The sequence below is a fragment of the Pogona vitticeps genome, chromosome 3 (assembly GCF_051106095.1).
Source record: "Pogona vitticeps strain Pit_001003342236 chromosome 3, PviZW2.1, whole genome shotgun sequence".
Classification (NCBI taxonomy): Eukaryota; Metazoa; Chordata; class Lepidosauria; order Squamata; family Agamidae; genus Pogona; species Pogona vitticeps.
In genome coordinates, this window is record NC_135785.1 from 70,626,392 (window position 1) to 70,650,964 (window position 24,573).

The window sequence follows — 24,573 nt, forward strand, 5'->3', positions numbered from 1 at the left end:
GGCGCTTGGGGAACCAGCCTCGCCCCCACAAAATTGTGAGCCGAGTTTCCGACTTACAGGCTACTGACTCTTCATTGGGAGTAAGCCTCGCAGAAGGCAACGGGACATACTTTCTGGTAGACAGGCAGTGGCCCGTCTTGAAGAAAGTGATCTGTAGGTGAATTTATGCACTCTTCAAATCCTTCTCACAGAATCATGACCAGGCATTTTCAGGGTCCCGTTTCCAAATCTGTTCCCCACAACCTCCCTGCTAAACACGTGTGGTGGACGGTACATTCAGCCAAGGACGCGGAGGGGACGGAAGTTCAATTTTTTTAAGGGCGGTTAAATCTGGCAGGCTTTGGCAAGGAATACTAGCCCCCACCCCCAACCTCCACCTACTGTGACTGCTTGACTGAGGTTTTTGAAGGGCCTTTGCTTGGGCACGGTGTCTCGCCTTCTGTCTTTGTGCTACAGATCTCTTCGGATCCCATCGTCTTTATTTGTCTCTCGGGAAATCGTTGCGTGGTTGGAAATGACAGCGCTTTCCTTAAATGATCAGATCGTCTATTCTCTCTCTCCTCCCCGTCCACACACACCTTTGTCCTCTTCTCTTTCTCGTTTTTTAAGGGGGTTGTTCATTTGTTTGTTTGTTTGTTTGTTTTCACTATCTACTACCCACTGGGATTTACATCTCACCTTGACGCTCTTTGCCGGGAAATATTCAGCGCTGGGGAGGCCCCCGAAAGGGAACGGGAGCTCCAAAGCCATCGCCTCCCCCCTCCCGGCTGGGGAGCGCTGGTGGGGCTGGGGAGAAAACGAGCTTTGGCGAACCTCGTCTCCATCTAGGATTCACTGAAAGCGTCGACCCCCTTCCTTAGTTTTTGGGACAGCATCAAGTTTCTGGGACGGGATGAGCCGCTGCCGCCCAGGTTAATACCTCCAGTCACCTCCGGGGCTAAGCAGCCCTAACCCCCCCCCCTCTCTCTCGACGCTCCTCTTCCTCGCCCCATCAGGGACCGGATAACCAGAGAATCCAACTGCTCCTTCCCTTGCCCTTTTTTGAACCAGAGGATCGCAGGGCAGAGGAAGGCGAGAAAGTGTGTGTGTGCGTGTGTGCGTGTGCGTGTGTGCGCGCGGGGTGGGTGGGTGTAGGATCCGTATCTGTCCCCTTCGTCGTTCTTCAGACCCAGCCAATATCCTTTTGTGCTAATAGCCTTGTCCTCATTTGCTGCCTAATTGGACTATATAAAGCCAATAAGAGGCGAGCTCTCGTCGCCCGGAGCCAAAGGACCAAATCGAAGGGGGGCGTGGATGTGGGGGGGGATAGATGGACGCGGGGGGCGGGGGGGGCGGCAGCAGCAGGAGCAGCGGCGGCCGGGTTGCGGGGAGGGGGGGCCCTGCCTCTCGCTTCCCCTCCTTCCTCCCTGCCTGCCTGCCTGCCTGCCTTCCCTCGCTCACTTACTCGCTCACTCTTCTTTGCCCTGCCGAGCCGGACTGCGAAAGTCCCGGCTGGGCCCAGCCGTCGTCGCTGCCTGGTGCCCGATGCCCGGTGCCTCCTGCCACCCTCCGTGCCCAACCGCCGCGGACTCCCAGCAGGGCACTTGGGGCGACCTTTGGATTTCGTCGTTAGCCTTCGGCGCCCACTTGCCACAGGCGACGAAGGCTCTCGCCCGACCGCCGGCAACGGTGGCGGCCTCCCCCGCCCCGCTGTCTTGAGTGGGGTGCGGGGCGGCTAGGTAGGTAGGCAGACAGGCAGGAGGGAAGGAGATTGGGGTGCAGCACCCCCGTCCTCCAGCCTTCCTCCTCCTCTTCTTCTTCTTCCTCCTCCTCCCTCCCCCCTCCATGCCAGAGGCCCATTCTCATCGACCACTCCGGAGCCCAGGCTGAACGCCGTTCCGAAGACTTGGGGGGCAGTCTCGCACTGGGGGGAAAATGCCGGAGACCGCGCCGGAAGCCCCCAGCAACCCTGCGCCACCTCCGCCCCCGCCTCAACAGCCGCCTCAACAGCCGCCGCCGCCGCCGCCGCCGCCCAAGGAGTCGCCCTTCTCCATCAAGAACTTGCTCAACGGGGACCATGCCAAGGCTCCCCCCAAGCAGCCCCGGGCGTTCTTTCCTCCGGGCGCCAAGGGGGCCCTGGAGGGGGCCGGCTTCGCCTTCTCGCAGATGGGAGACCTCGCCTTCCCCCGCTTCGAGATCCCGGCTCAGAGGTTTGCTCTGCCGGCTCACTACCTGGAGAGAACCCCTGCCTGGTGGTACCCGTACAGCTTGACCACCGCGGGAGGTCATCTGCCTAGGCCAGAAGGTACTGGGGACACCCTAACGCTCCTCCCTCCCCGCGCTCCATCCCTTCATTTCACTAACCCCTGAAGTCTGGGGTGAGGGTGGGGAATCCATTCCGTCTCCGAAGGAAGCACCAGCGGTCTCCATCAGAGTAGCTGGGCATCATTCTCTGTCTCTGTTGCTCTCTCCTCCTGGGCCAACTTCTCCCCTATGACTTTCCTTCCTCGTTTCTGGTCTCGAGGGCGAGCTAGGTCTCACCCTGGTGAAACGGTTCTTAGAGGCGTGAGTGAGGTCTTCCCCGGCTCAGCTAGGAGACAACCCCTAGGGGTCTCCTCTTCCCAGTTGTCTCTGGTTTGTAGACATTGGCTAGGAAAATACTTGGCGTGGTGCAGAGAGCAAGGGCTGGTGGGCCGTTGGTCTCCTTGTGGCTACCAGCTGGACTAGGGCTTAAACACCTTACCGCGAAGGGAGCCCTTTGTCGACGCCTGTCCACACCCCATCTTGGGTGTCGTATGAAAGACCAGCCTTCACCGGAATTTATTACAAGAGAGAATTGCGATGCCCTCGACGTTCTCCTTTCTTCCTAAGCACACCAAACGGTTAAAGCAGATTTACTTCGGAGCAGACACCTTTCCTAATGGGATTTGCTTCCAAGGAAGAGTGCTTGGGATTGAGAAAGGACCCGACCAAGTGCAGGCAAGGAAACAGGAAACGGGCATCCCAAATAAGTCCCCAAAGGTCTTGAAACCCTTACTCCCAAGAATGTGCATTTAGGATCGCAGCTTTGGTTGGCGATTTTCGGAGACCGCGCCTGTTGTGCTGAACTCTCCCACACCACAGTCAGAAAGTCTTCCTGTGTTTGGTGGAGTTCACCTCCAAGCAGGATTGCAAGCCCAGTTAAAAATGAAATGAGTAAATAAAATGAGAATCACTGCCACACGAGGTACCTGAGACCAAGCGAGAGAGAGCGAGAGAGCGACGTTGTTGCCGCCTTTGTAGCTTGTTTAAAAGCTACGGCTTTGCGACACAATGTGTTAATGTTAGAGAAGTACATGTGTCCTAGCTAGCATAGGGCAAGGGGGACACTTAATTGTGCTGCTTTAATATAGGCAGGCAGACTTGCTGTGCTGGAGGGGCTCAAAGTTGTGAATTTTGCTAAGTTACAACAATACAGCTTCGCCCCTTCTGCTGGAAAAATCCCTACGGACACTTTTGAGCCAGAGAACTCTGTTCCTAAGATTTCCACTCTTGATTGGCCAGAAGTCTCCTTGAACACAACTTGCATCTGAGTGAGCAGGGCCAGGACGAGGTCATACACTGGTTTTTCTTGGTAAGTTTAGTCGGGTGCGGGTGAAGGACACAGTCCTTCCTGTTCCTCTTCCCTTGGAGGTAGGTTTCCTTGCGATCACGGGAGGTTATAGGGCCGCAAGCTCAGTTCCGTTACAACTAAACCCTGTCGGCTGTCAGCTGTGCTTCCGAATAAATCTGCTCAAAACCCCAGAGTTAAATTTAGGTGACTACATGTCTCGCTGGCGGTTTGTGCCTGAACTTAAGCCTTTCCTGTCTGTCTGTCTGTCTGTCTGTCTGTCTGTCTGTCTGTCTGTCTGTCTGTCTGTCTGTCTGTCTGTGGCTCGCTCCTCTCCAGTGTCAGCGGACAAGTCCCTGCTCAGAGACTCTTCGCCGGCCTCCGATCGGGACTCCCCGGACGAAGCCTTGCTGAAGGCCGAGCGGGAGGCCAAAGAGCTGGACTCCAAGAGCCCCGACGAGATCATCCTGGAAGAGAGCGATTCCGAGGAGGTCAAGAAGGAGGAGAGCGGCGCCGAGGACTGGCCCAAGCGGGAAGCGGAGGGCGGCAGCCCGGAGAAGAAGCCCTGCCGGAAGAAGAAGACGCGCACCGTCTTCTCGCGCAGCCAGGTCTTCCAGCTGGAGTCCACCTTCGACATGAAGCGCTACCTGAGCAGCTCCGAGCGGGCGGGCCTGGCCGCCTCCCTCCACCTGACCGAGACGCAGGTCAAGATCTGGTTCCAGAACCGGCGCAACAAGTGGAAGCGGCAGCTGGCCGCCGAGCTGGAGGCGGCCAACCTGAGCCACGCCGCCGCCCAGCGCATCGTCCGGGTGCCCATCCTCTACCACGAGAACTCCGGCGCCGTCGACAGTGGCGGCGGCGGCGGCGGGGGCGGAGGGGGCGGCGGCGGGGGCGGCGGAGGGGGCCCGACCGGCAGCGCGCCCGTGAGCCAGCCTTTGCTCACCTTCCCCCACCCGGTCTACTACTCCCATCCGGTGGTCACTTCGGTGCCGCTTCTGCGGCCCGTCTGAGGGGCCCCAGCCTCGCTCAGACGGCCGGACGGACAAAGGGCGAATCAGGGAGGCAGAGAGACGGAGAGGGCGATGGGCAGGTGGGGCGAGAGGGAGGGACGGGACGAGAAGGGAAGGGAAGGGAAGCGGGAAGGGCGAGTGGCTTCTTTCGGACACCGAGCCGCCCTGCTCAGCCCAGCCGCCCCCCCGGCAGCCCACCCGATCAGGCCTCCAGGCGATCCGCCCTAACCAAGGAGCAGCTGGAGCGAAGCGCCTTTCCCTGACTTTGTCGCCGTTGTAAGTCAGGCCCTGCCGCCGGCGGTGCGATTCCACCAAGCCGATCTTGGACGGTTTCCTGCCCTCCGGTCTTGTTGCTTTCGGGGGTGTTCAGGAGGCGTAGGAAAAAATAGGACTGTTTAAGAAAAAGAATCGTGGCAGAACTGTAAATCGGGCCTGGTGAAGAGAGCGTGTGTATTATCTTTTTAATTATTATTATTGCAATTATTATTATTATTATTATTACTTTTATTATTATTATTTGATTTAATTCTATTTAAAAATGGAGAGGTTTGTGCAAATGAATATAGTAATTGCTCGGGAGGCTGGGAAGGGGGGGGGAGTCACTATTTCTTTCATCCACCTGGTGCCAAACGCTCTTCCAGAGTAGAGCTGGTGGGGTCTGCTCATTGGAAGCCACGCCACTTTGGGAATCTGGTATGTTCTGGCGGCGAGGGAGGAAGGTGTCCGTTTCTACTAACTGGTCCGGCTCCGTTCCAGCCTCTGGAACAGAACAGGTCTTAGAACTCTTAAAGCCCAGTTCGTTGAAAGCCTCACCGATGTATTTATTAAATTTGCTTTTTTTTTATTCCTAGTGGGTGTGTTATTTTTCTTCTTTTTCCCTTGCTTTTTTCCTCCTCTATCGTTCTTTTTTCTTTCTTTCCAGACATCCTTTACACTTCTTCTTTAAACGAAAAAAAAAAAAAAACCCTGTATCTCGCCGACGTGTGCAATATTGTACAATTCTGGAAAGCACTGTTTTTGTTGTTGCTATTTCGGGAGGCGGAGGGCTGGCGACGAAACATGGGGTTTGTTTTTTCATTGTATAATCTTCGTGGGGGTGACGGCGGAGGTGCATAAAAGGAGGTCGTGGGGAGGGGGAAGACAAAAAGCGGGGCGGCTTGAAGGCCGTTGCTACCGACCTCCAAACTTCAAAGTAATGTCGAGGGTGTCAGGGCGCTTTAAGTGATGGACAATCAGTCTCTGAAGACGAATTGTAACTTGTTTGCTATACTGTACAGTTTTCTGGTCAGTTTCAAGGAGCGCGGCGGGAAAGGTGGGGTTTAGCCCTGAAAGGCGATCTCTCCCCTCCCCCCCCCCCGCCTTCTTTCCTGTCTGTGTCTTTCTCACCTGTTGTTTGACAAAATTGTTTCCGGGTCTCAGCATATTTTTCTTCCACTCCTTTTGCCTCTCCCCCCCCCCCCCGCAAGTAGGGATCGGTCCTCTTTTTAAAATAATACCAATTTTGAAAAAAAAATGTTATAATCAGTGTCGTGTGGTTGCAGAAGGGAAAAACACAAATAAAGCAAAAGCTCTTAATTGACGATGACGGCGGCGGTGTTTGGGGTTTCTTCTTTTTTCAACAAACATGATGAACAGCAGGCGAGGACTCTGGGAAATGGGAGAGAACGGGTGTCTTGGATCTGGTGGGACGCATCAGGCCGCCTCACCGGGACGGAAGGCTTGCTCACATCTGCGGAGGCAGACAGAAGAGCCATTGTTCTCTGACGAAAGGGAAGGAGCCGGCCAGGTTTGCCTGCGCGGCCAGGAGGGATTTTCCTAAAATCCTTTCTCTCCCACCCACGCCATCTCCAGGTTCTGGAATACGCCTCTTGCTGGGACCTGCAAGCATTTTCTAGCCTTGCAGACTTAAGAATAATTGGTTACTTCTTAGAATACCCCCTGCCTGAAGTCTCAGGTAAATGTTTCGGCTCATGATCACCCATTGGGAAACAAATACACTATAAGACACCACACACACTCCGCCACCACTCATTTTTAAGCTAGACTCTTTGGGCGACGATCCGCTCTATTCATAACTTCCTTCGCTCACCGTTCACGCTGTGCTGCGCAGTTACCAGAAGGAGGAGACTTAAATCACAACGGAACATCAGGTCAAAGTTTCCATTTAAGAAATGAGACAAGATACGGGAGGAGGGGCGAGTTTGTTCTACAGAGAGAGAACAATATATTTTATTTCGTTTATTTCTTATACAAGGGATGAACAGGGCCCGGGCCGATGCGCTCCAGAACTATTTTCCCGGAGGAGCGGGGCAGGGGCCGGCGAAGCCCTTCTCCTCTCGCTAACCCAGCGCTTTCTGGGAGACGGGAGAGTAATGGTATCATGCCCAGCAGGCGAAGGGTTAAAACCCCTCTGGCGTCACAGCTAGAACTACAGAGAGAGCCAGAGAGCGAGAGCGAGTGAGCCAAGCAAGCAGGAGAAAGCCTGCTTTGAAGGCATACTGAAGAGGGCGGCGCGCGCCGCTTGGAACGCCGCGTGGTTTCCACCTCCGGGCCCACGTTCGAACTTAGAACGCCCGAACCTTGCAAGCTGGTTTCGCGAAGCTCGGATTGGCTGACTTGGTCCTCAGCAGTGCGGGCGGGCGCTTACCTTTTCTTGCACCAATCTTTGGCGCTGCAGGCGCCCTGGTGTCCCTTTTTGTTCTTGCTGCAGCTCTCCAAGGGGAGCGAGGGTGAGATTTCCGGACCGACCATATCTCGGTGGCAGGACCACTCAAATATAGCATTCCAAAACGACTGGTCCCAGGGACTTGGGAAGGACATTTGTCCCTTGTTAGGAGTACTTCTTAGTCTCACTTTAAAACTGAGTTGTTGCCTGATAGCCAAAGCGAATCCTTTAGGCAGGTACTTTCAATTTGATTCCATGACAGCAACCCGCATAAAACTCCTTACGTCTTACATTTGACTTTAAAAAAAGGAATTCGAGTGACAATCCCCCCAATTGGAAATAAATTTTGTTGTTGTTCAGTCCAGATAAAATTTGCCCAAATAACAGTTTACATGGCGATGTTTCCCACTGCCTTTGAGCTCAATTGGTACTGGGCGTGTGTCATTTAGCAGAACTTTTTAGCCCTTCTTGAGAGATAATATCGTTTTCCGTTTATAGAAAACTGGCATGAATCATTTTTGTGTGTATGTATGTATACAGTTGAGGCAAGGTTTCCTTAAATGAAAAGAAAAGGAACGACTGTAAAGAACAGATAACCATTTATTTTCCTTTCGTTTGGGAGTAAAACCTCTTGGCCTACGTGCTAAATGGAAAATAAACAGAAATTCAGAGTCAAAATACAATCTTCCTTGTGTCACCTACAAACACAGTGATGCCTTTTGGCTGTTTGCAATACTAACTTTAGGCCAAGGCGCTAGCAATCCATTAAAAAAAGCCTGTTGCCACAGCAAATACCCCCTGCCATTGACCAGCACCAGGTAGCAATGTTATCAAACGCCGAGAAAAATAACATTCCTATTTGTGGTTAGTGCCTGGAAAACGGTTCCTGGCTCACCTTGTCTTTACTCAATCGAGAAAGGACCAGTTGAAGGCGAGTATATCTTGCTGATTCCCCCACTTTAATTCTTGATCTTGCTTTTATATGTTACACCTGCTGTTCTTGGCTGCAACCTTCTTCCTATCCCAGGATCCCGATTAAAATTGCAACATGCAAACCATTAAGAACTTCTCCCAAAATTCAGATCGATCACTTGGGAAACCTTCTTCCCCCGCCACATAAACACACACACACACACACACACACACACACACACAGAGAGAGAGAGAGAGAGAGAGAGAGAGAGAGAGAGAGAGAGAGAGTCATAAAATCTGCATTAAGAAAGCCCGGTAATTCTTTCCAATTTACGCAGCTTCGGGATTCATTTAATCCTGCAGATAGACCGGGCGGTGGGTGGGAAGATCCATGCCCACCTCAGGATTTTTTTTTCAGTATCTGAGATAGACCTATCATAGCTTGTCCAAAAATCTAAATCACTCTCCTCCTCTTCCTCTTCTTGTTAAGAGCGAGTCTCAGTTCTGAACTCTAGCGCGCCCGAGGAGGCTGCCCAAGGAACTGTACATTTTTTATTTTTCAAATACAAACTCCAAGATTCTTCAGTCATCATGGGTACAAACCAACGTTTCCAAGCTGTGTCTGAGGAGGAAATCATAGCGCTTCCCAAAATCTGAATTTTAACCTCGACTGCCTCTGGGCCCCTTTCTCTCTGACTTTCCCAGACCTTCCAGCAGACCTTTTTCTGTACTCTACTCAAGGAACTGACTCAGCATGTCTTCTGAAAATATGCTGATGTGCCTCTCCTATGGCACTTCGCTTAACAAGAATCTAAATTCACTCCAGGCCCAGTCTGCATTTTACTGATATCTAGGAGGCCCATCAAGGTTGGCATGAGTCACGAAGAACAACCCTCAGACCCCCAGGGCTATTCACATTCTCTCTCTCTCTCTCTCTCTCTCACACACACACACACACACACACAGAGAGAGAGAGAGAGAGAGAGAGAGAGAGAGAGAGGAGAGAGAGAGAGAGAGATTCAAATACACTTCATTACTTCATTAGGCAACCTATGGTTTGCTAGCCAGGCGGGTGAAGGGCAAGGGTGACTTCTCCCAGAAGCACACTCCCCGTGCGTCATGGCGCCGGCTGGCCTTCCACGGTGTTGGCCTGAAGAGGTCGGGATGCTAACGTCTCCCCAGGACTCTTGCCAACCGGAAAGCCCCGCCTAAACGTCACTCTTTGTGGTAAACTGGATACAGGTTGCAGTCAGCCGGGGCTGTTTAAACTCTTGGATTCCGCAGGGGCCAAAATTCTACTTTGGCACCGAATTAAGAAGAACAGCAAAGACTTGTGTGGCACCTGAAAGGCTAACACGTTTTGTTTGTCGTAAGGTTCCATGGACTTCAACCCCCGTCGCCACTGGATCCAGCTCCTGGCTCGTCTGAGGTTTGGGCTTCCTCATCCTGGCCAGAGCGCACGGAGAAGGCCTTCCACAGCCTCAAAGCGCCTGGAAACACTGTCTTTTCAAGCCCAGAACAGCCAATGAACTATATATAGTTTGTTTTTTATCGGGACAGTAACTGGGATACCTTATTCCTTTTTTTAAAAAATGGAATAAATAAGAGTAGACACATTAAATCCGCAGTAGTGTTGCACCCTTTTAGAACAATAGAAACCACACCGGCTTAAAAACAATATCCTGGAAATCATTGGGGCTGTTTGGTCTCAATTCACAGGCTGTTCCTTAATCTGCAGCCACTCCACCACCACTTCTGTTTATTGCTGAAACCGGACTCGGACAAATCTCTGCCTTTTGTTTGCCAGGAGAGAGCGAGAGCGAGAGCGCGCGCGCATTCCTCATCCCCCGGGTTCGGAGCCTTCTCCATCCCTCCCACCTCCTCTGACTTCTTTCCTTTAAAGCTCGAGTGAACAGGACTCGCTGGAGTGTTTGTATAGGCAACACACATGTATTTCTTTTATTTAGGAGTAAACAGAGGCTTGCTGTGTATAGAAAACAGCAGACACCAAGATATAAAAACTTCCCCCAGCCGCCTGCTCTGGCGGCAGAGAATTCAGCCGACTTGGGCCGGTGGGGATTAGAACACAGAGCAGAGCACGCCGCCGCGACGGGAGCGAGAGAGAGAGCGAGCCTGCAGTGACTCTAGGTTGTCGCTGCAGACATTTAGGAGGTTGGTATTCTTTCGCAGCTTCTTGCCATATCTGGGGTAGAGTTGGGGTGGGGGATGCTCCTATTGCGTGCGTCTTCAGTTAAATCCCTTGTTCTGGGATGCCAGGGACGTAACTCGAGAAGCAGGCAGCGGGAAGGAGTCGGAACTAGGCGTGGGTAGGGGGAGAGATAAAGTTAGCTAAATAGTCAGGCAAGCCAGGAAAGGGGGTTGTGAGGACAGGGAAAGGGGGGGAAATTCAGCTGGGAATTCGAAACGGGGACGGGCTCCCTCTTCTCTTCCCCCCCCTCCACCCCCGGTGCCCGGAATCTGCTGCAAGTGTCTCTGTAATAATCACTTTGCTCTATCGACTTAGCATAGTGTGTGCAAACGGAATGAGAAGCCCATTAAGAGCATTAACAGATCGGCCCCTCATAATACAGCAGCTCATATTGATCGCCAAACGTCTGTAAAATATTGTTTCAAATGAATCTATTGTTCCTCTGTGCTCTTTTTCGTCAGTGTTGATGACCTTGGTGTGTGCTAGCAAATAGGCAAATTATGCTCTCAGGGCTCCAACCTGATTAAGCAGCTTTCTCCCCCCCCCAAAAAAAAAAACTCGGTTGCCGCTTCCCCTTCCCCTTCCCGTAGGTTTCCAAAGAACAACGAGAGCTCTGGAGATGGAGGGGGTGCTCACGAAGGCGGAGGGACCTCTGAAGGTCTGGATTCTGGATTTGAGGTTCAGGTTCCGGGTAGAGAGTACAGACCAACGCAGCTCCTAAGTGACACTGACGGGGCACCCGTGTTGTGTACATCCAGAATTAAGTCCTTGTTCCACGGGGCTCACTCCCAGATTAACGTGCATAGCAAGGCAACCTCAGTAGAGCTCTTTAAAGGAACCACTGTTGCCAGTTATGCTGGTAACACCGGGCAACTTGGCCCTTGCTTCACCCTTTGTTATTACCCAGGTTTACTCCTCTCCGGTCAGTCCACCAGGACTGCAATTCAAGACATATGGGCTGGGAGTTATTCCACTCAGCTTAGTGGGAGTTCTGACTTCCGGGTAAACCTGTATGGGTTTCCTCTGCAAGGCTTGGAAGCAAGGCTTGCTGAAGTTATAGATACAGTACCTCTTTCAGGGTGGACTTGGGTGGAATCAGGCTATGGGGCACTGCATGTCTTACAAGTACTCTTCCAGTATGGCGCAGGCTAAAGATAGATCTAAGGTGGCCTGTTGGTCCGAGTTTTCAGCATGGAGCCAATTTCTTTCACCTTAATTCCCCTCCAAGCCTCATTAAAGTGAAGCTATTTGTCCATGCTGGGGGAGGGAGGAATAAGAAGTCTGGGTCCTAGAGCCTTCTTTATTCTTATTAAACCTTGAATTTGTTGCAGGGATAGTTACCCTTGAGTTCACCAGTAGCTAAGCAAGGCCCTCTAATATTCTTGGAATCTCTCAGAATATCCCAGCCAGCATGGCTACTGACCATGCTGGCTAAGGGTTTATGAGAAGTGAAGACCAAAAGTGTTGTTTTGCTCATGTGAGTTTTGCAGCCTTCCAGGGTTTTTTTTTTTTTGTTTTTGTTTTTTGGTGGCGGCTGGCATTGTAATTTGTTTGTGCCAGCATTAACATAGCTAACCTCTATACTGTGAAAATTTTCCACCTGTTGATGGCTTTGTCTATCATGCCCTTCAAGATATCAGAAAGGGACTCCAAAGAACTGCCAGGTGTCTCCCATTGTCCTCAGATCTGGGGCAGCTGGGCAGCTCATAAGCAGCCATGGTACAAGGGGGGCTTAGTCATACAGTTCCTATAACAGTCCAGTCACTGACCATTAACTATGCTTGTTGGGGCTCCTAGCCAGCAAAACATAAAGATGGTCAAAACTTCCACACTTCTGCTGTATAAGTTAATTAAGCAGTGAGTCCTAAGACATTGGAGAGAGTTTAGAATAATCATATGCCATCAAGCCAATTCCGACCTATGTCACCCCTTTCCAGTGTTTTCTAAGTAGAAAGTACTCAGAAATGATTTACCATTCCCTTCTTCTGGGAGCATCCTGGGACTGTGCAGCTTGCCCAAGGCCACAAAGGCTGGCTCTCATCCCAGGAGGCCCAGTGGGGGGTTGAACTCCCAACCTCTGGCTCTGCAGCCAGGTACCTTGTTCATTGAGCTATCCAGCCAGCTGCTTTCTAGTGATCATGCAGAAGGTTGCAGTAATATGAAAATATGGCTAGATGTAAACTGATGGAATTTGCTTCCAAAAGCAATATACCTGAGGTCAACCTGTATTATGTATGATCACTGTTGGTTGACATCCATAGGCACTTCTCCATTGACTTGAGCAGAATGGGCTAAAAGAGTGAGGATGGGGTGGCCCAATCCATACCTGACTTCCATTCAAAGCATTTGGTTCCTTTCATCAACAAAAGCATTTTCTACCAAATTGGCTGGAGATTACTCTTGTGCTTCTCAACTAGACCTTTCAAATAAGTCTTCTGACTTTTCCGAATTAGGGTAGCCAGATGCAAAAGAAGACATGACTCTGCACCTAGTGATGTAGCTTAGAGAAGGAGATTTTGATGTGGCCAAAATCCTCTCCTCTGCAAAATTACTAAAGCTACAGGAGCTCTGTCTCCTTTTCTCTTTTCTCCTTGTCTCTGGCTTTCTTCTGTCTCTAGTTGCTGAAGGCTGAAACGCTCCCAGATTTCAGAGTCCACATAACTTTGGTCCAGCGCTTGTCCTCCTATTGTCACTTTCTTCGTGGAGTTGTTTACATCCTAGTGAAACTAGAGATCTTCAAACAGTAACATCTCTAGATTGGGCTGGAATCCTGAAGTTGGAACTTGAAGGTTCCAATGAAAGGAGTGTGCCTTGTTCCAGAGAAGCTTTTGGAATCCTGATGCATTCTCTGAGATCGCCCTTTTCACTCTAAAATAGGTAGTGCACTCTGGTATACTCTGGTTTCTCTTCAGATCGTATAGTGCAGTGAGATGTGGCCTGTAACTATTCGTACTGGGTGTGGAGGATTGCATTCTGAACGCTTACTCATAGTTTGAAAGAATGACAACGACAACCCAAAGAGACAGGAAATTTGCTCATCAAGAGACAAAGTTAGGCAGATGTCTTCCTAGTGCCTGATGCTCCTATTGTTTTCATGCAGAGAGCTCTTTTCCTCATGGACACATGTAGGTAATATGACACATGCACCATTGCTGGAATCTGAACTGGTACAGTCCAGCACTAAGAGCAATCTGTAGTCTTCGGGTGAGGAAAATGCACCACTGTTTAGCTCAAGCCCTGGAATTCATTTCGCCCTCGTCAGGAGGACAAAATCGGTGGGTTGTAATTTTCTCTTCTCCCAACCACGAGTTTGCTTTTAATATATCGACAGTGCAGTCTCTAGTGAGAAGTAAATTTCAGTGTGTTCCATGAGGTTTATTCCTTGGAAAGTATGTTTTAGGACTAAGCTTAACCAGCCTATAGTTACAAAACCCTGGAGGTAATAGCAGAGACTCTCCTTCCTTATTGCGACCAATGTGTAGAGACATACACTTTTTTCTTAGGAAAGGAATCCTTTTGGCAATGTATTGGGATCTCAAGAACCAGGCAATAAGAAAGCAAAATGACCCAGGCTGATACCAGGAGTATCTATTTCCGCATTGCGTTTTTAAGGAAAAGCAGAAATGGTCAATACTGTATCTAGGCCTCTAGATGTTAGGTCTGGATCACTACTCCCATTAACCTCAGCCAGTATAGTGAGGTATCATGGGCACTGTAGTCCAGTTTGAATTTAAGGCATTTGGAGAACCACCCTCTGTGTACTTTTGGATAAAAGCTATCAGGAATTAAATTTCAGGTGCTATAGAAGGAGTGTGGCCTCCAAAACAGGGAGGAACAATACACCATGATCTGGCAAGCCAAATGACCACCCACCATGTTAAGATCACTTCCCACCTACTACCAAGCATCTCGGTGCTAATTGGCAGGGTTAGGTGAACAAGATATCCGCATGGTTCTCAGAAACAGGGAAGATAGCAGTCGCTCTCCCCCCAAGCTGCTGTTGGGATTCTCTAAGCTGCTGTTCTATTGGTGGAAGGACTCACCAATTTTACGCAATTCGGGCTCCAGAGCGAACTCCGATCTGCTGCAGCCTGTGTCACTGAACGTGGCACCTTTGGCGTTCAAGCGGATGCTCTGTCACCTCAAATTAAAATGAGCCCAGTGGTGCCTCTTACTCAATAGGGCCCACCCTGACAGGCAGCAGCTGCCCAGAGTTGCAGTTTGGAGACTTGTCTAGCCTCCCAGAAGATGTCAAAGAGGGAGCATGTGCCCTTCCATTCCCAAGCGTGCACTCTGTAGCTGTGCCATGTACGGTGCTTTCCTCTTTTACTCATGATGCTAATATGAGGAGGGGTGTCACTCATTCAGCCAAGAGCCATTGTGGTGTAGTGGACAGAATCATGGACTAGGACTCTGGAGACCTGGGTTTGAATCCCTGTTGGGCCTTGGAAAACCACTGAAGGGGGGAAAGAGTAAACCACTCCTTGAATATTTCACATGTCTTGAGAACTCTATCAGGATGGCAGTAAGTCTGATGCAACTTGATGACACATAACAACACATAAATGAAGTGCAGAAGAATCGGCCAAAGTAGTGCTGTCCATGCCCCTCTCCTTTCTTTACACATTGGCAAGATGCAGTGCCACCTGATATAGACTTATTCAGCACTGTTGTGTTCAACTCTGCTTACACCCAGGAAACGGTGTGTTTGGTTTTACCATCTAACAAGGAATCTGATGCTTATCTACTCAGAAGTATGTCTTGAATACTCTATACCTGGAAACCCTAGAAGTGTCACCTTGTGTTGAAGGGACTTGAGGGTGCATGATTAAGTGATGAGTTCTGTGAGGGTGCTCTCTATTTGGTTAGATATCTTTTATTACAAATCCTGGAGAAGGTCAGAGATGCTAGGTCCTATCATCTGCTGGATCAGGGCACAGGTGGTGCCTCACCCCATTTTGGGGGAGACCCCCTTCCACCAACCAAGAGCAAAGCCAAAAATGCAAAGCTTATAAACCACCCATAGTGCTAAAAGCACTCACTGTGTGGCTTACAGTTTTTAATTAGTAATAAGTAAACTGTATATTCAATTTACAGACCTCAAAAGGATGAAAAGCTGAGTCAACCTCAAGCTGCTACCTAGGATTGAATCAGGGTTATCACTTTTGGACAGCATGGCCAATAAACAAGAGATTGTGGAACGTGTAGTTAAAAAAACAGGGAGGGTACCATCTTGAGAAAGGGAACTATTTGGTCAAGATTAGTGGGGAAATCATGGGCTAGACTGGAGCTGAGACGCTTGGAAACCAAAATAAAGAAAAAGCTGTACCAATGTTTCCTTGAGAAACAATTTTGTCTACCCGTACTTTGAAAAAAAAAATTAAAAAAGGGAAGTGTTTTAGGGAATACCTTGGGCTATTGTTCCCTTGCCTCGGTTCCAGCTTTATATCTGATGTACTGTTCTTTGTAATGCTACAGGGAACCTTTGGCCCTCCAGAGGTTTTGGGTGTCAGAGTCGGCCATCTTGACCAATGGCAATGAATGCTGGAAATTATCCCCCCAAATATGGAGAACCCAAGATGCCATAGCGTACAACTACGTGGGCCTGAGAAAACATAGAGCGATCTCACATTTTTACGCCGTCCTTCTCCTTAGGTTTTAGACTCCGTTTAATCTCCTCAACATCCCTATGAGGCCGATGAGGCTGAGACATACATCTATGCCAAGGTCACTCAGGGAGCGATTGTAGCTGAGCCGTTTTCCCGGAAGCAGTCCAGTAATACGCTTAATCTCTACCTTTCACGGACTCCTGTACTCTTGAGATTCAGGCGGGCATTTCCCCACAGAGTCTGTATCCGCAAAGGAAGTAGAAGGAGATAGACTTCTAACAGGATAGAAGGAGCTACAACACGTTCTTTGTACGTGTTACGTTCCTGATGGCTTAAAACGACGGCAGAATGAAAAGCGTTGGGGTATAACCTTGCTCTTTCCGGTTATAAGGGGTTTTCTGGTGCAGGATTAAAAATCGTACATTTCCCTGCGATTCTTGAGTGTTAGCCGTCCTTTTCACTGCATCATTATTGTCCCGCGCTTAATCCTGTTGGAGAGGGTTCCGTGTGGATGCAGCCTTGCAACTGAATGTGATTAATTTGGTAACCGTGCCGATTGCAGGAAAAAAAGAGACGCCTCGGCTCTGCGGATCCCCGACCCCTTTTCTCTGAGTAAGATCTCGATAGACTTTCTAAGACATCTATCTGCTCTGAAATAAACTTGGTTTAGGCTTGGTTCTTCCTAGCGCGGCTTCCCAGAGGAGTTGCATGACGGGGCTTTGCAAAAACCTGTGTGTTCCCAGGCGGTTGGAAAACTCGGAACTTGCCTTGTTCATATGTTGCAGGAGACTTTATGCCCGACCTCCCTGCTCCTTGAGACTCTCTGGCCGGTTTATGGCCGTTCCCCTTTCAGCTCAGAAGCATCTGCTGTTGTTTCTACTTAGGCGCTCTTTAACTTTGATGGAGATTAAAGCGGGAAAGGAGAGAGGAGGGTTACTTCGGGATGAATCCAAAAATAGAGGTGATTAGTCGGTGGCACTATTAATTATGGATCTTGGGATATGTGAATGTTAATAGACTTTGCATAGAAGCCAGCCGTGGCCAGTGGAAAGGTTGGAGCGCTTTGGGCGCTATTGGAAAGGACCTTTGCGCGCAACATTTTTTGATTCAGGTGATGGCTTTACACTTGGTGGTCCCCCAAATATACGGTGCGTCTAATATTTAGCTCAGCAGTAGCCGTAGACCAAACATCCGATGTAAGGAAACGGGACTGGGGCGGATTTCATGCGGTTGCTTAGTCGAGACGAACTTGGAAGAACCTCCACAGGCTGAGTATCCATCATATTTTTGGCAGGTCTTTTCTGGTTACGTGTTAAGATCACTAAAATTTTACCTAGTCAGGGAAGTTACTCCTTAACACCCTATAGCAGTAGTTCCCAACGTTGGGTAATCCAGGTGTTCTTGGAGTACAACTGCCATAAACCCCAGCCAGCACAACTGGTGGTGAAGGTATTTGGGAACTGGACAAGAACACCTGGGTTACCGAAGGTTCGGAGCCGCTATAGCCTCATGATGAATTCAGTGGGAGTCTACTCTGAGTAAACCATGCACAGTTGCCACCCCCAAACTGGAGCAACCCCAGAGTGTTGTACTTCGACTCCCATCCTCCCCATTAACTGGCCATCATGACCAAGACTGATAGGCGTTGTAGATGGTCAGCAACGTCTGAAGTACAACTACGCGATGTAGAATTTCCAAACGACAGGCATGGGTAAACCGTGGCCCTCCAGACTCTGAGTTCCATCAAATGATGGGGATTGTAGTCCAACACAGTCTCAGGGGCAACCGGTTAATCATCCTTGGATGGGCCCTTAGCACCTTGATAAATAAGTCCAGAATTGCTATTCCAGATTAAATAACGTTCAAACAAACTGGTGGAATTGTAAAAAAAAAAAAAAAAAAAAAGAGTATGTGGGTGCAGGATGAGTTGAGAAAGTGCGCTTTGAAGGCGTTGCTTGAAACGGTCTAACTCTCTCTCCACTGCATTTCTCAGGTTTGGCCACCTGGTCTCCGCTCAACTCTCAATATTTAAAATAAATCCAAAGGATCTCTCGCTCTCCTAAACTCCAGTCGCTTTCATGATGGAGTGGAAGCATCAGATTTTCATCAAAGTTCTATTAAGTGAAACATAGGTTGCGGGGCACCCTCTGATTGAAACAGTTTAAATTTTAATTGTGTTTTTAATTTGACATATAGTTGCAGAAAGGAATGACACTACAACGCCAAGGGGCGGTCGATTTTCTTAATTTCTCCCCGAGGAATTGATGAGTCTATCAGGCCACTAGATTGGAAACACATTAAAGCTCTCTGGTTAGGTTGTTAATTGGAACTTGATGGATAGGGGAGCCTCGGATAGGCTATGCTGATCCAATCTGCCTGACTTTTCTGTTTTCCAATAAATTACACAATTCATTTTCCAGCCACAGATTACATAAATTGTGCGCTGCTAGGGCTCTCTCTCTCTTTCTTTTCAAAAATCGGGAGCCTTCTCCGCTTTTCCCATCCCTCTCCCGGTCTCCCCGTCCCCCCCCCCTTCACACCACCAAAGTCTATTGCGAGATGTCATTTTCACCAACCAACACTCCGCCCTCCCCCAAAAAACCGGGCAGCATAGCCTCTTGAATGAAAATCGAAACATAATCAACGTTTATACTTAGAAAATTTATTGAGATCATTTTCTCTGGTATTTCTTTATTTTAAAGTTTGGACGCTCCATATATCATAATCCACATGTGGCAAAAGGGGGGAGCAGAGTGGGGGGGGCACTGTGTTTAATATTTATCGAAGCTTGATTCGGAGATCAAACTTGTTTATGACTTCATCTGTCATTTCAGGGGGGAAACCTGCTCCTGATATTACAGGCTCTCAACAAGCCTATTTTCCAAGCGCTGCAAAAGCAGGGGAGATCAATTTTTATTAGGGACCTTTGAAAGCTAGCTCGGGGCCACTTGAAGAAGTGAAGCTGCTTCTAATCTGCAGGTCTCCACTCCAAAGTGTCACCCCTCCCCTTCTGTCTTGGAAAAGTTGTTTTTCCTTTCTCGGTGCGACTTTCTTATTTAGCAAGGTGTGTGTATCGGGTGGGGGGAGAAGAAGGAGGGAGAGGAGGGAAATGTTTTGAGAATATGTAAAGAGAGTGGGATATTTTGGACAGAACTTAACTGGGGACGGGTGTTTTGGTCATAACCTTGATTTCTTTTTTCGTTCCCCTTCTCCCGCAAACTTTGGATGTTATGGTCTTACTAGCCCTACTTATATTTACTACCTAAAGCAGAACTGGTTAGCACTGGTTCATGGAATCAGGACTCACAGGGTCCTAATCTTATTGTTTTCTTAACAGCAGGGACTATGGCATCCTTCCCCCCCCCTCCACTTTCTGTTCCCTCTAAATCAGCTAGAATTGTCATAGTAGTTGGGAGATAAATAGATTTTCCAGGATCAGTACATGGGTGAAAGCTATATCTGATATAACGCAAAGAGGTGTTTGGGTCTTAAATAAGCAATTAAGATCCATTAGCTTCACAAAATACTTGCTCCTCATTTGTTGTTACAGGAGCTGCCCCGAAGGGCACACACACTTTACATTCTGGAGCCTGCTTTCAAGGCCCTTGAAATTAGTTGTAAGTATGCCTCTGCACATGTGCAGAATGTTTTTTGGTGATCACTAAGTAATGGCAACTCAGTTTGTCCCAAAAAAGTAGGATCAGACCATGGATAACTGGGGCAGTTCTCGGGCAGTTTGAACACATCTCTTTGTGCATTGGAGGTGGGGATCCAGTTAGTAAAATATTGATTGTGAAAAGATCACAAACCTATTTTCAAACCATTAATTATATTTATGTAACTTATATATTAAAAAAATGTAAGAGTGGGTGATGCCTTTACAAATCATCTCAATAAGAACCACTTTACAATAAAATCATAAAGTCAACTCCCACTTGTGGCAATCATACCAAGGTTTTCCAGGTATAATAGCCTCTGAAGTGGTTTATAACAGCACTCCAATTATGGAGGTGTTCTGGGACCATATACCTCATTCCAAGGCCATACCTGCCTCAGGTGCTCTTCACTGACTCCTCTTTCTCCCCCGGAAGCATAAAGGGGACTTGAACTCAGGAGGGCCCCCGGTGGCCCAACCTATGGAGCCCTACTAGATAGCTGTGGTTTCGGCCAGTACAAGAGGGAACAAACAGCAATAGTATATTCGTCAGACAGTTTCTTGTGCATTGAAGGTCCAGTTTAGTCCTCCAGATGGAGTGTAGATGCGTGTCTGTCTTGTTTAGACCCTTCTGGGCAGCAAGGCGCCCATCCTCTTCTTCCAGGACAAAAGGTCATCGCTCACAGAACCTAAATGGAACAGGGCTTCCAATGTATATGTATATGTGATTCCCAGCACGGTCTAGTGGATAGAGTGACGGACTAAGATTCTGGAGAGCAGAGTTCCCTGCTTGGCCATGGAAACTCACTGGGGGAGGAGAACTGGTAAAACCACTCCTTGAATATCTCATTTATCTTGAAAGACCTATTAGGGTCACTATAAGTCGGTTCCGACTTCACGACACACGTAGGTGTATATGATGCATAAAAGAAAATAAGGACAATGCCAGCAATCGTCCTGAGCTCTGCCTCCCTCCATGGTGAGCCAGAAAAGCTTCGGGGGTCAGAGACTTTGCCTGCCAGGCAGGCCGGGGCCCCAGAACCCCTCTGCCGGGGCCGGGGCCGGAAAGGGAAGGGATGGAGCGAGGCCTTGGCCTCTACATGAAAGCCGTCATTTTCCGAGAGGTGAGCCCCGGCGTGGCGTCGGCGCTCGGCTCCCGTCCCATCTATTGATCGGCGCCTCCCCGTCCAAACGGCTGCCGGAGACATTTCGCCGCTCGCGGGAAAGCAGAGGCGCTCCCCAAACAAAACAAAACAAAAAATCCATAGAGTAAAATGGCTGTTGGTGGGGATGATGATTTCCAGGCGTCCATAAAGGACGCCAACAAAAGCCTTCCCCCGCTTGCCGGAGCCGCTCACCTCTTTTTTTTCTCCATCGCCTCTTTTTCCTCCTGACAGATGTGGCCATTTAACAAGTTTAGGTCGAAACGGGTGTATAAAATGCACCCATTTAGCTCTGACAGGGCAGATTTCACGCCCTGCCTGCCCCGGTTGTAAATTCTCCTCCACCTCTTCGCCAGGCCCAATAGATCACCATTTCACCCAGGGCTCCTCCTGACCTGCCCGGAGCATATGCCTCGCTTTAGCTCGGCAAATCAGGAGGAGGCCGCGCCCGCCTCCTCCCGGGCCGGAGGGGGGGGGTGACGTTCGCCTGCCGGGAGACAACAATGGCCTCGGCTCGAGGGGGACTCTGAAAGGCCCGGCCGGGTTTACTCAGAAGTAAGGCCCCGTTGCTTGGCCTGGAGGTGGGAAGGTTTGTTTCCGGGGGGGGGGGGGAGAAGTGTGCCATCCGTCAGCTTCACAGGCCAGGAGAGGGGACTTTTCCTGGACGACACCTTCTAAAACACTGTGTCAGCTGGGGGATTCTGGGCTTTGTAGTCCAAAAGAAACCTTTCCCATCTTTGTGAATAGGGCTGTGGGCCTAAAAAGCAGGTGCTGAGGGGCAAAGCAGTGTGGCCCTCCTGGCTTTCTTCCTGGTTACCTAGATTTTGCTGTCCTCTTGTCAGAAACAGGAAGCTGGTCTGATCCATAGAACTGACCAATAAACAAATCCAAAGTAACACCAAATGCCAATGAGTTCTGTCCTTTCATTGTCGTTCCTAATGTTGGTAATTAATATAGATGGACACATCTTGATCATTCAAGAGTGACTGCCACTTCCTAAGGATCTGTACTTTTAACAATTGTGTAAAACCAAAAACTGTATTTAAGGGCAGCTGATACAAACTGTTAATTTTATCTATACTTGGAACGAAAGTTCTTTCTTTAAAGCGTCCAAATGCCACAGTTGGCAAGGTTTCTGTGCTTTTAATGCATGCAAAAGAGGATATTTCAGCAGGTTTAGTTTCCATAACAAGCTGCACTTGCTGAATTTCCCACCTCCACAGGAAATGTGCAGAAACTCAGTCTTCTTTTGTGTCTTCTTGCCATATTTATGTCCTTGGATCTGGCTGTCCTTGGATCTGGCCAGCCAGATCCCGTGTGAATGCTTCACGAATTTCAACATTTATTTCCAGCGCTGAAACATGAATTCCTCTCTTAGTTCAATGAAAGTTATTCAGTTTTGCATCTCACATTTGTTTACTAGGAAATACAGAGGTTAGTCGTAATAAGTTCTTTAGAGCCTAAGCCCAGTTAAATGTGCTAAGGTTGTGAAACCAAATTTATGGAAAGCCCTATTGAAATCAATTATTTTAATAGAATTGTGTTCCTAATCCAGCATCTGAGCATTACAGATATGTATTCTGATTCAGTACAATGTTTGGTAAGCCTAACTGCTTAGGATCAAACAACGGTGAGACTGATAGGGTCAAATAGCTTAAAAATAGTAAAGTTTCTTTTTCAGGTGAACAGAAGTAGATTGTGAATATTCAACTGGCCATGTGCAAAATGTCTTTTCTGATCTTAAAGTTACTGCAGCCCAGTTTCATAGAGTGAGATCAGGGGCTAATGACTATCTGATGTAGTTTCCAAGCAGTCTCGAATCCATGGCTATTAGATGACTGGGTAGCTGTGGTAATATATCCAATTTTCAAAACTGTATTTTTATCCTGTCTGCTTTGGGTAGCTTCCCACCTATACACCACCTCCAATTATCAAACATAGTTCTGCTTAGCTTCCACCATGAACAGTTATTTTAGCAGTAAGACTTAAATTCTGTACCTACTTGCATGGCAGTCACTCCACTGAACACAGTGAAACATACTTGTGAATAAACATACACAGGTTTACAGAGGCAATGGGACACATGAAATGTTAGCATATCAGAAGAAAACAAAATAAAAAAGATAAAAAATGTTGTGGCACCTTAAAAACTAACTGCTATATTTTATTGTGAGCTTTTGTGGACAAGTCCACTTCCTCAGACATAACAGTGGGACTACATGGCAAACATTTGAACATTGATACATGGCCCCAAAACACAGACTGTAAATAGTGTAGCATTTCACACCTGGCAATGGTCTTTAAGAACTCTATTGATATTCAGTTCCCCTCCCAGAAAGCATTGTTCTGTAAATAATGACAATGTTTGGTAGCTAAATTAATCCTTAATTAAACAATCTCTGTTTGGAGGCTATCTATCAATGTATAAATATTCACCATGTAATCCCACTCTATCTGAGGAAGTGGACTTGTCCACAAAAGCTCACATCAAAATAAAGCAGGTAGTATTTAAGGTGCCACAATGTTTTTGCCTTCTTTATTTTTTATTTTTATTTGTTTTGTTTTTGCCTGGTATACTAGCACAGACTAACATGGTTACCTCTTCTAAAACTGCAACCATGAAATGTTAGAAATTTCTGCCAGTAAGATAGTGTCATCTGCATATCTTTAATTATTAATGTTTCTGCCACAAATTTTCACTCCTCCTTCATCTGAATCTAGTCTGGCTTTCCATATGATATGCTCTGTGTACAAATTGAACACATAAGGGGATAAAAATGCACCCTTTTCTGACATGTTTCTCTACAGGAAACCATTCCATCTCTCCATAGTCTGTCCTAATGGTAGCTTCTTGTCCACAGTACAGGTTATGCATCAGGACCATCAAGTGCTGAGACACATCCCTTTATTTCAGAACAAACCACAGTTTCTCATGATCCACACAGTCAAAGCCTTCACTGTTGACTGTAAAGCCTTCACTGTTGACTGATCTTCTGAAATTATCTGGTGCTCTCCAGTAGCCAACAGATATTTGCAATATGATCCTGAGTGCCTCTTCCTCTTCCAAAACTGGCTTGAACCTCAGGCATTTCTCTCTCTGTGTCAGGTGAAAGTCTTTGTTGCAGCAACTTGAGTATCACTTTGCTTGCATGGGAGAGTAAAGTAATGATCCTATAGTTATTGCACTCCTTTACATCTCCTTTCATGGGATTTGGAATATAATTTGAATGTTTCCGGTCTGTGGGCCACTGTTTTTATTTTCCATATTTATTAGCATACTTTTCTTAGGTTTTTGACAGATTCCGTCTTTTTGGCTTTAAACAGTTCTATCAGTATCCCGTCTACTCCTGGTGACTTACCTCTTCTTTGTTCTTTCAGAGCAGCTTTCATTTCCCTTTCTAGAACTGCAAGTTCTTCATCATAGGATTCCTCTTCAAAGAACTAGACAAATATAAACGTTGGTGAGACTTTTTATTGGACCACTAAAAATCAAAAAAATTGCAAGCTTTTGTGGAGAAAATTCCACTTCTTCAGACTTACCCCAACCCCTTCATCAATAGTGCAGAAAGATTGTATACAAGAGTCCAAACATTGGTGGCACATAGCCACTAGGACAAATTTGGGATTATAATTTGTTTTATTTACCAGGCAGAAATAGCCAATTGTGCCAAATTAAAGTCCAAATAATGTTTTTACCTTATTTTTCTTTCTTCTCTTCAAAGGAACCTGTCATCCTTTTATCTCTTCAGAATACTGTTTTCATCTTCTCTTTATTTTCTCCT

General features: G+C 48.1%; 1 protein-coding gene across 1 annotated transcript; it reads left to right on the forward strand.

Moving 5' to 3' along the window:
* The first annotated feature begins 1,376 nt into the window (after positions 1 to 1,376).
* Positions 1,377 to 6,161, forward strand: HMX3 (H6 family homeobox 3). The gene is made up of 2 exons (XM_072993229.2): positions 1,377 to 2,284; positions 3,908 to 6,161. The coding sequence occupies exons 1-2, from the start codon at positions 1,915 to 1,917 to the stop codon at positions 4,576 to 4,578; spliced, it is 1,041 nt and encodes a 346-aa protein (XP_072849330.2). The 5' UTR covers positions 1,377 to 1,914; the 3' UTR covers positions 4,579 to 6,161.
* The last annotated feature ends 18,412 nt before the right edge of the window (positions 6,162 to 24,573 follow it).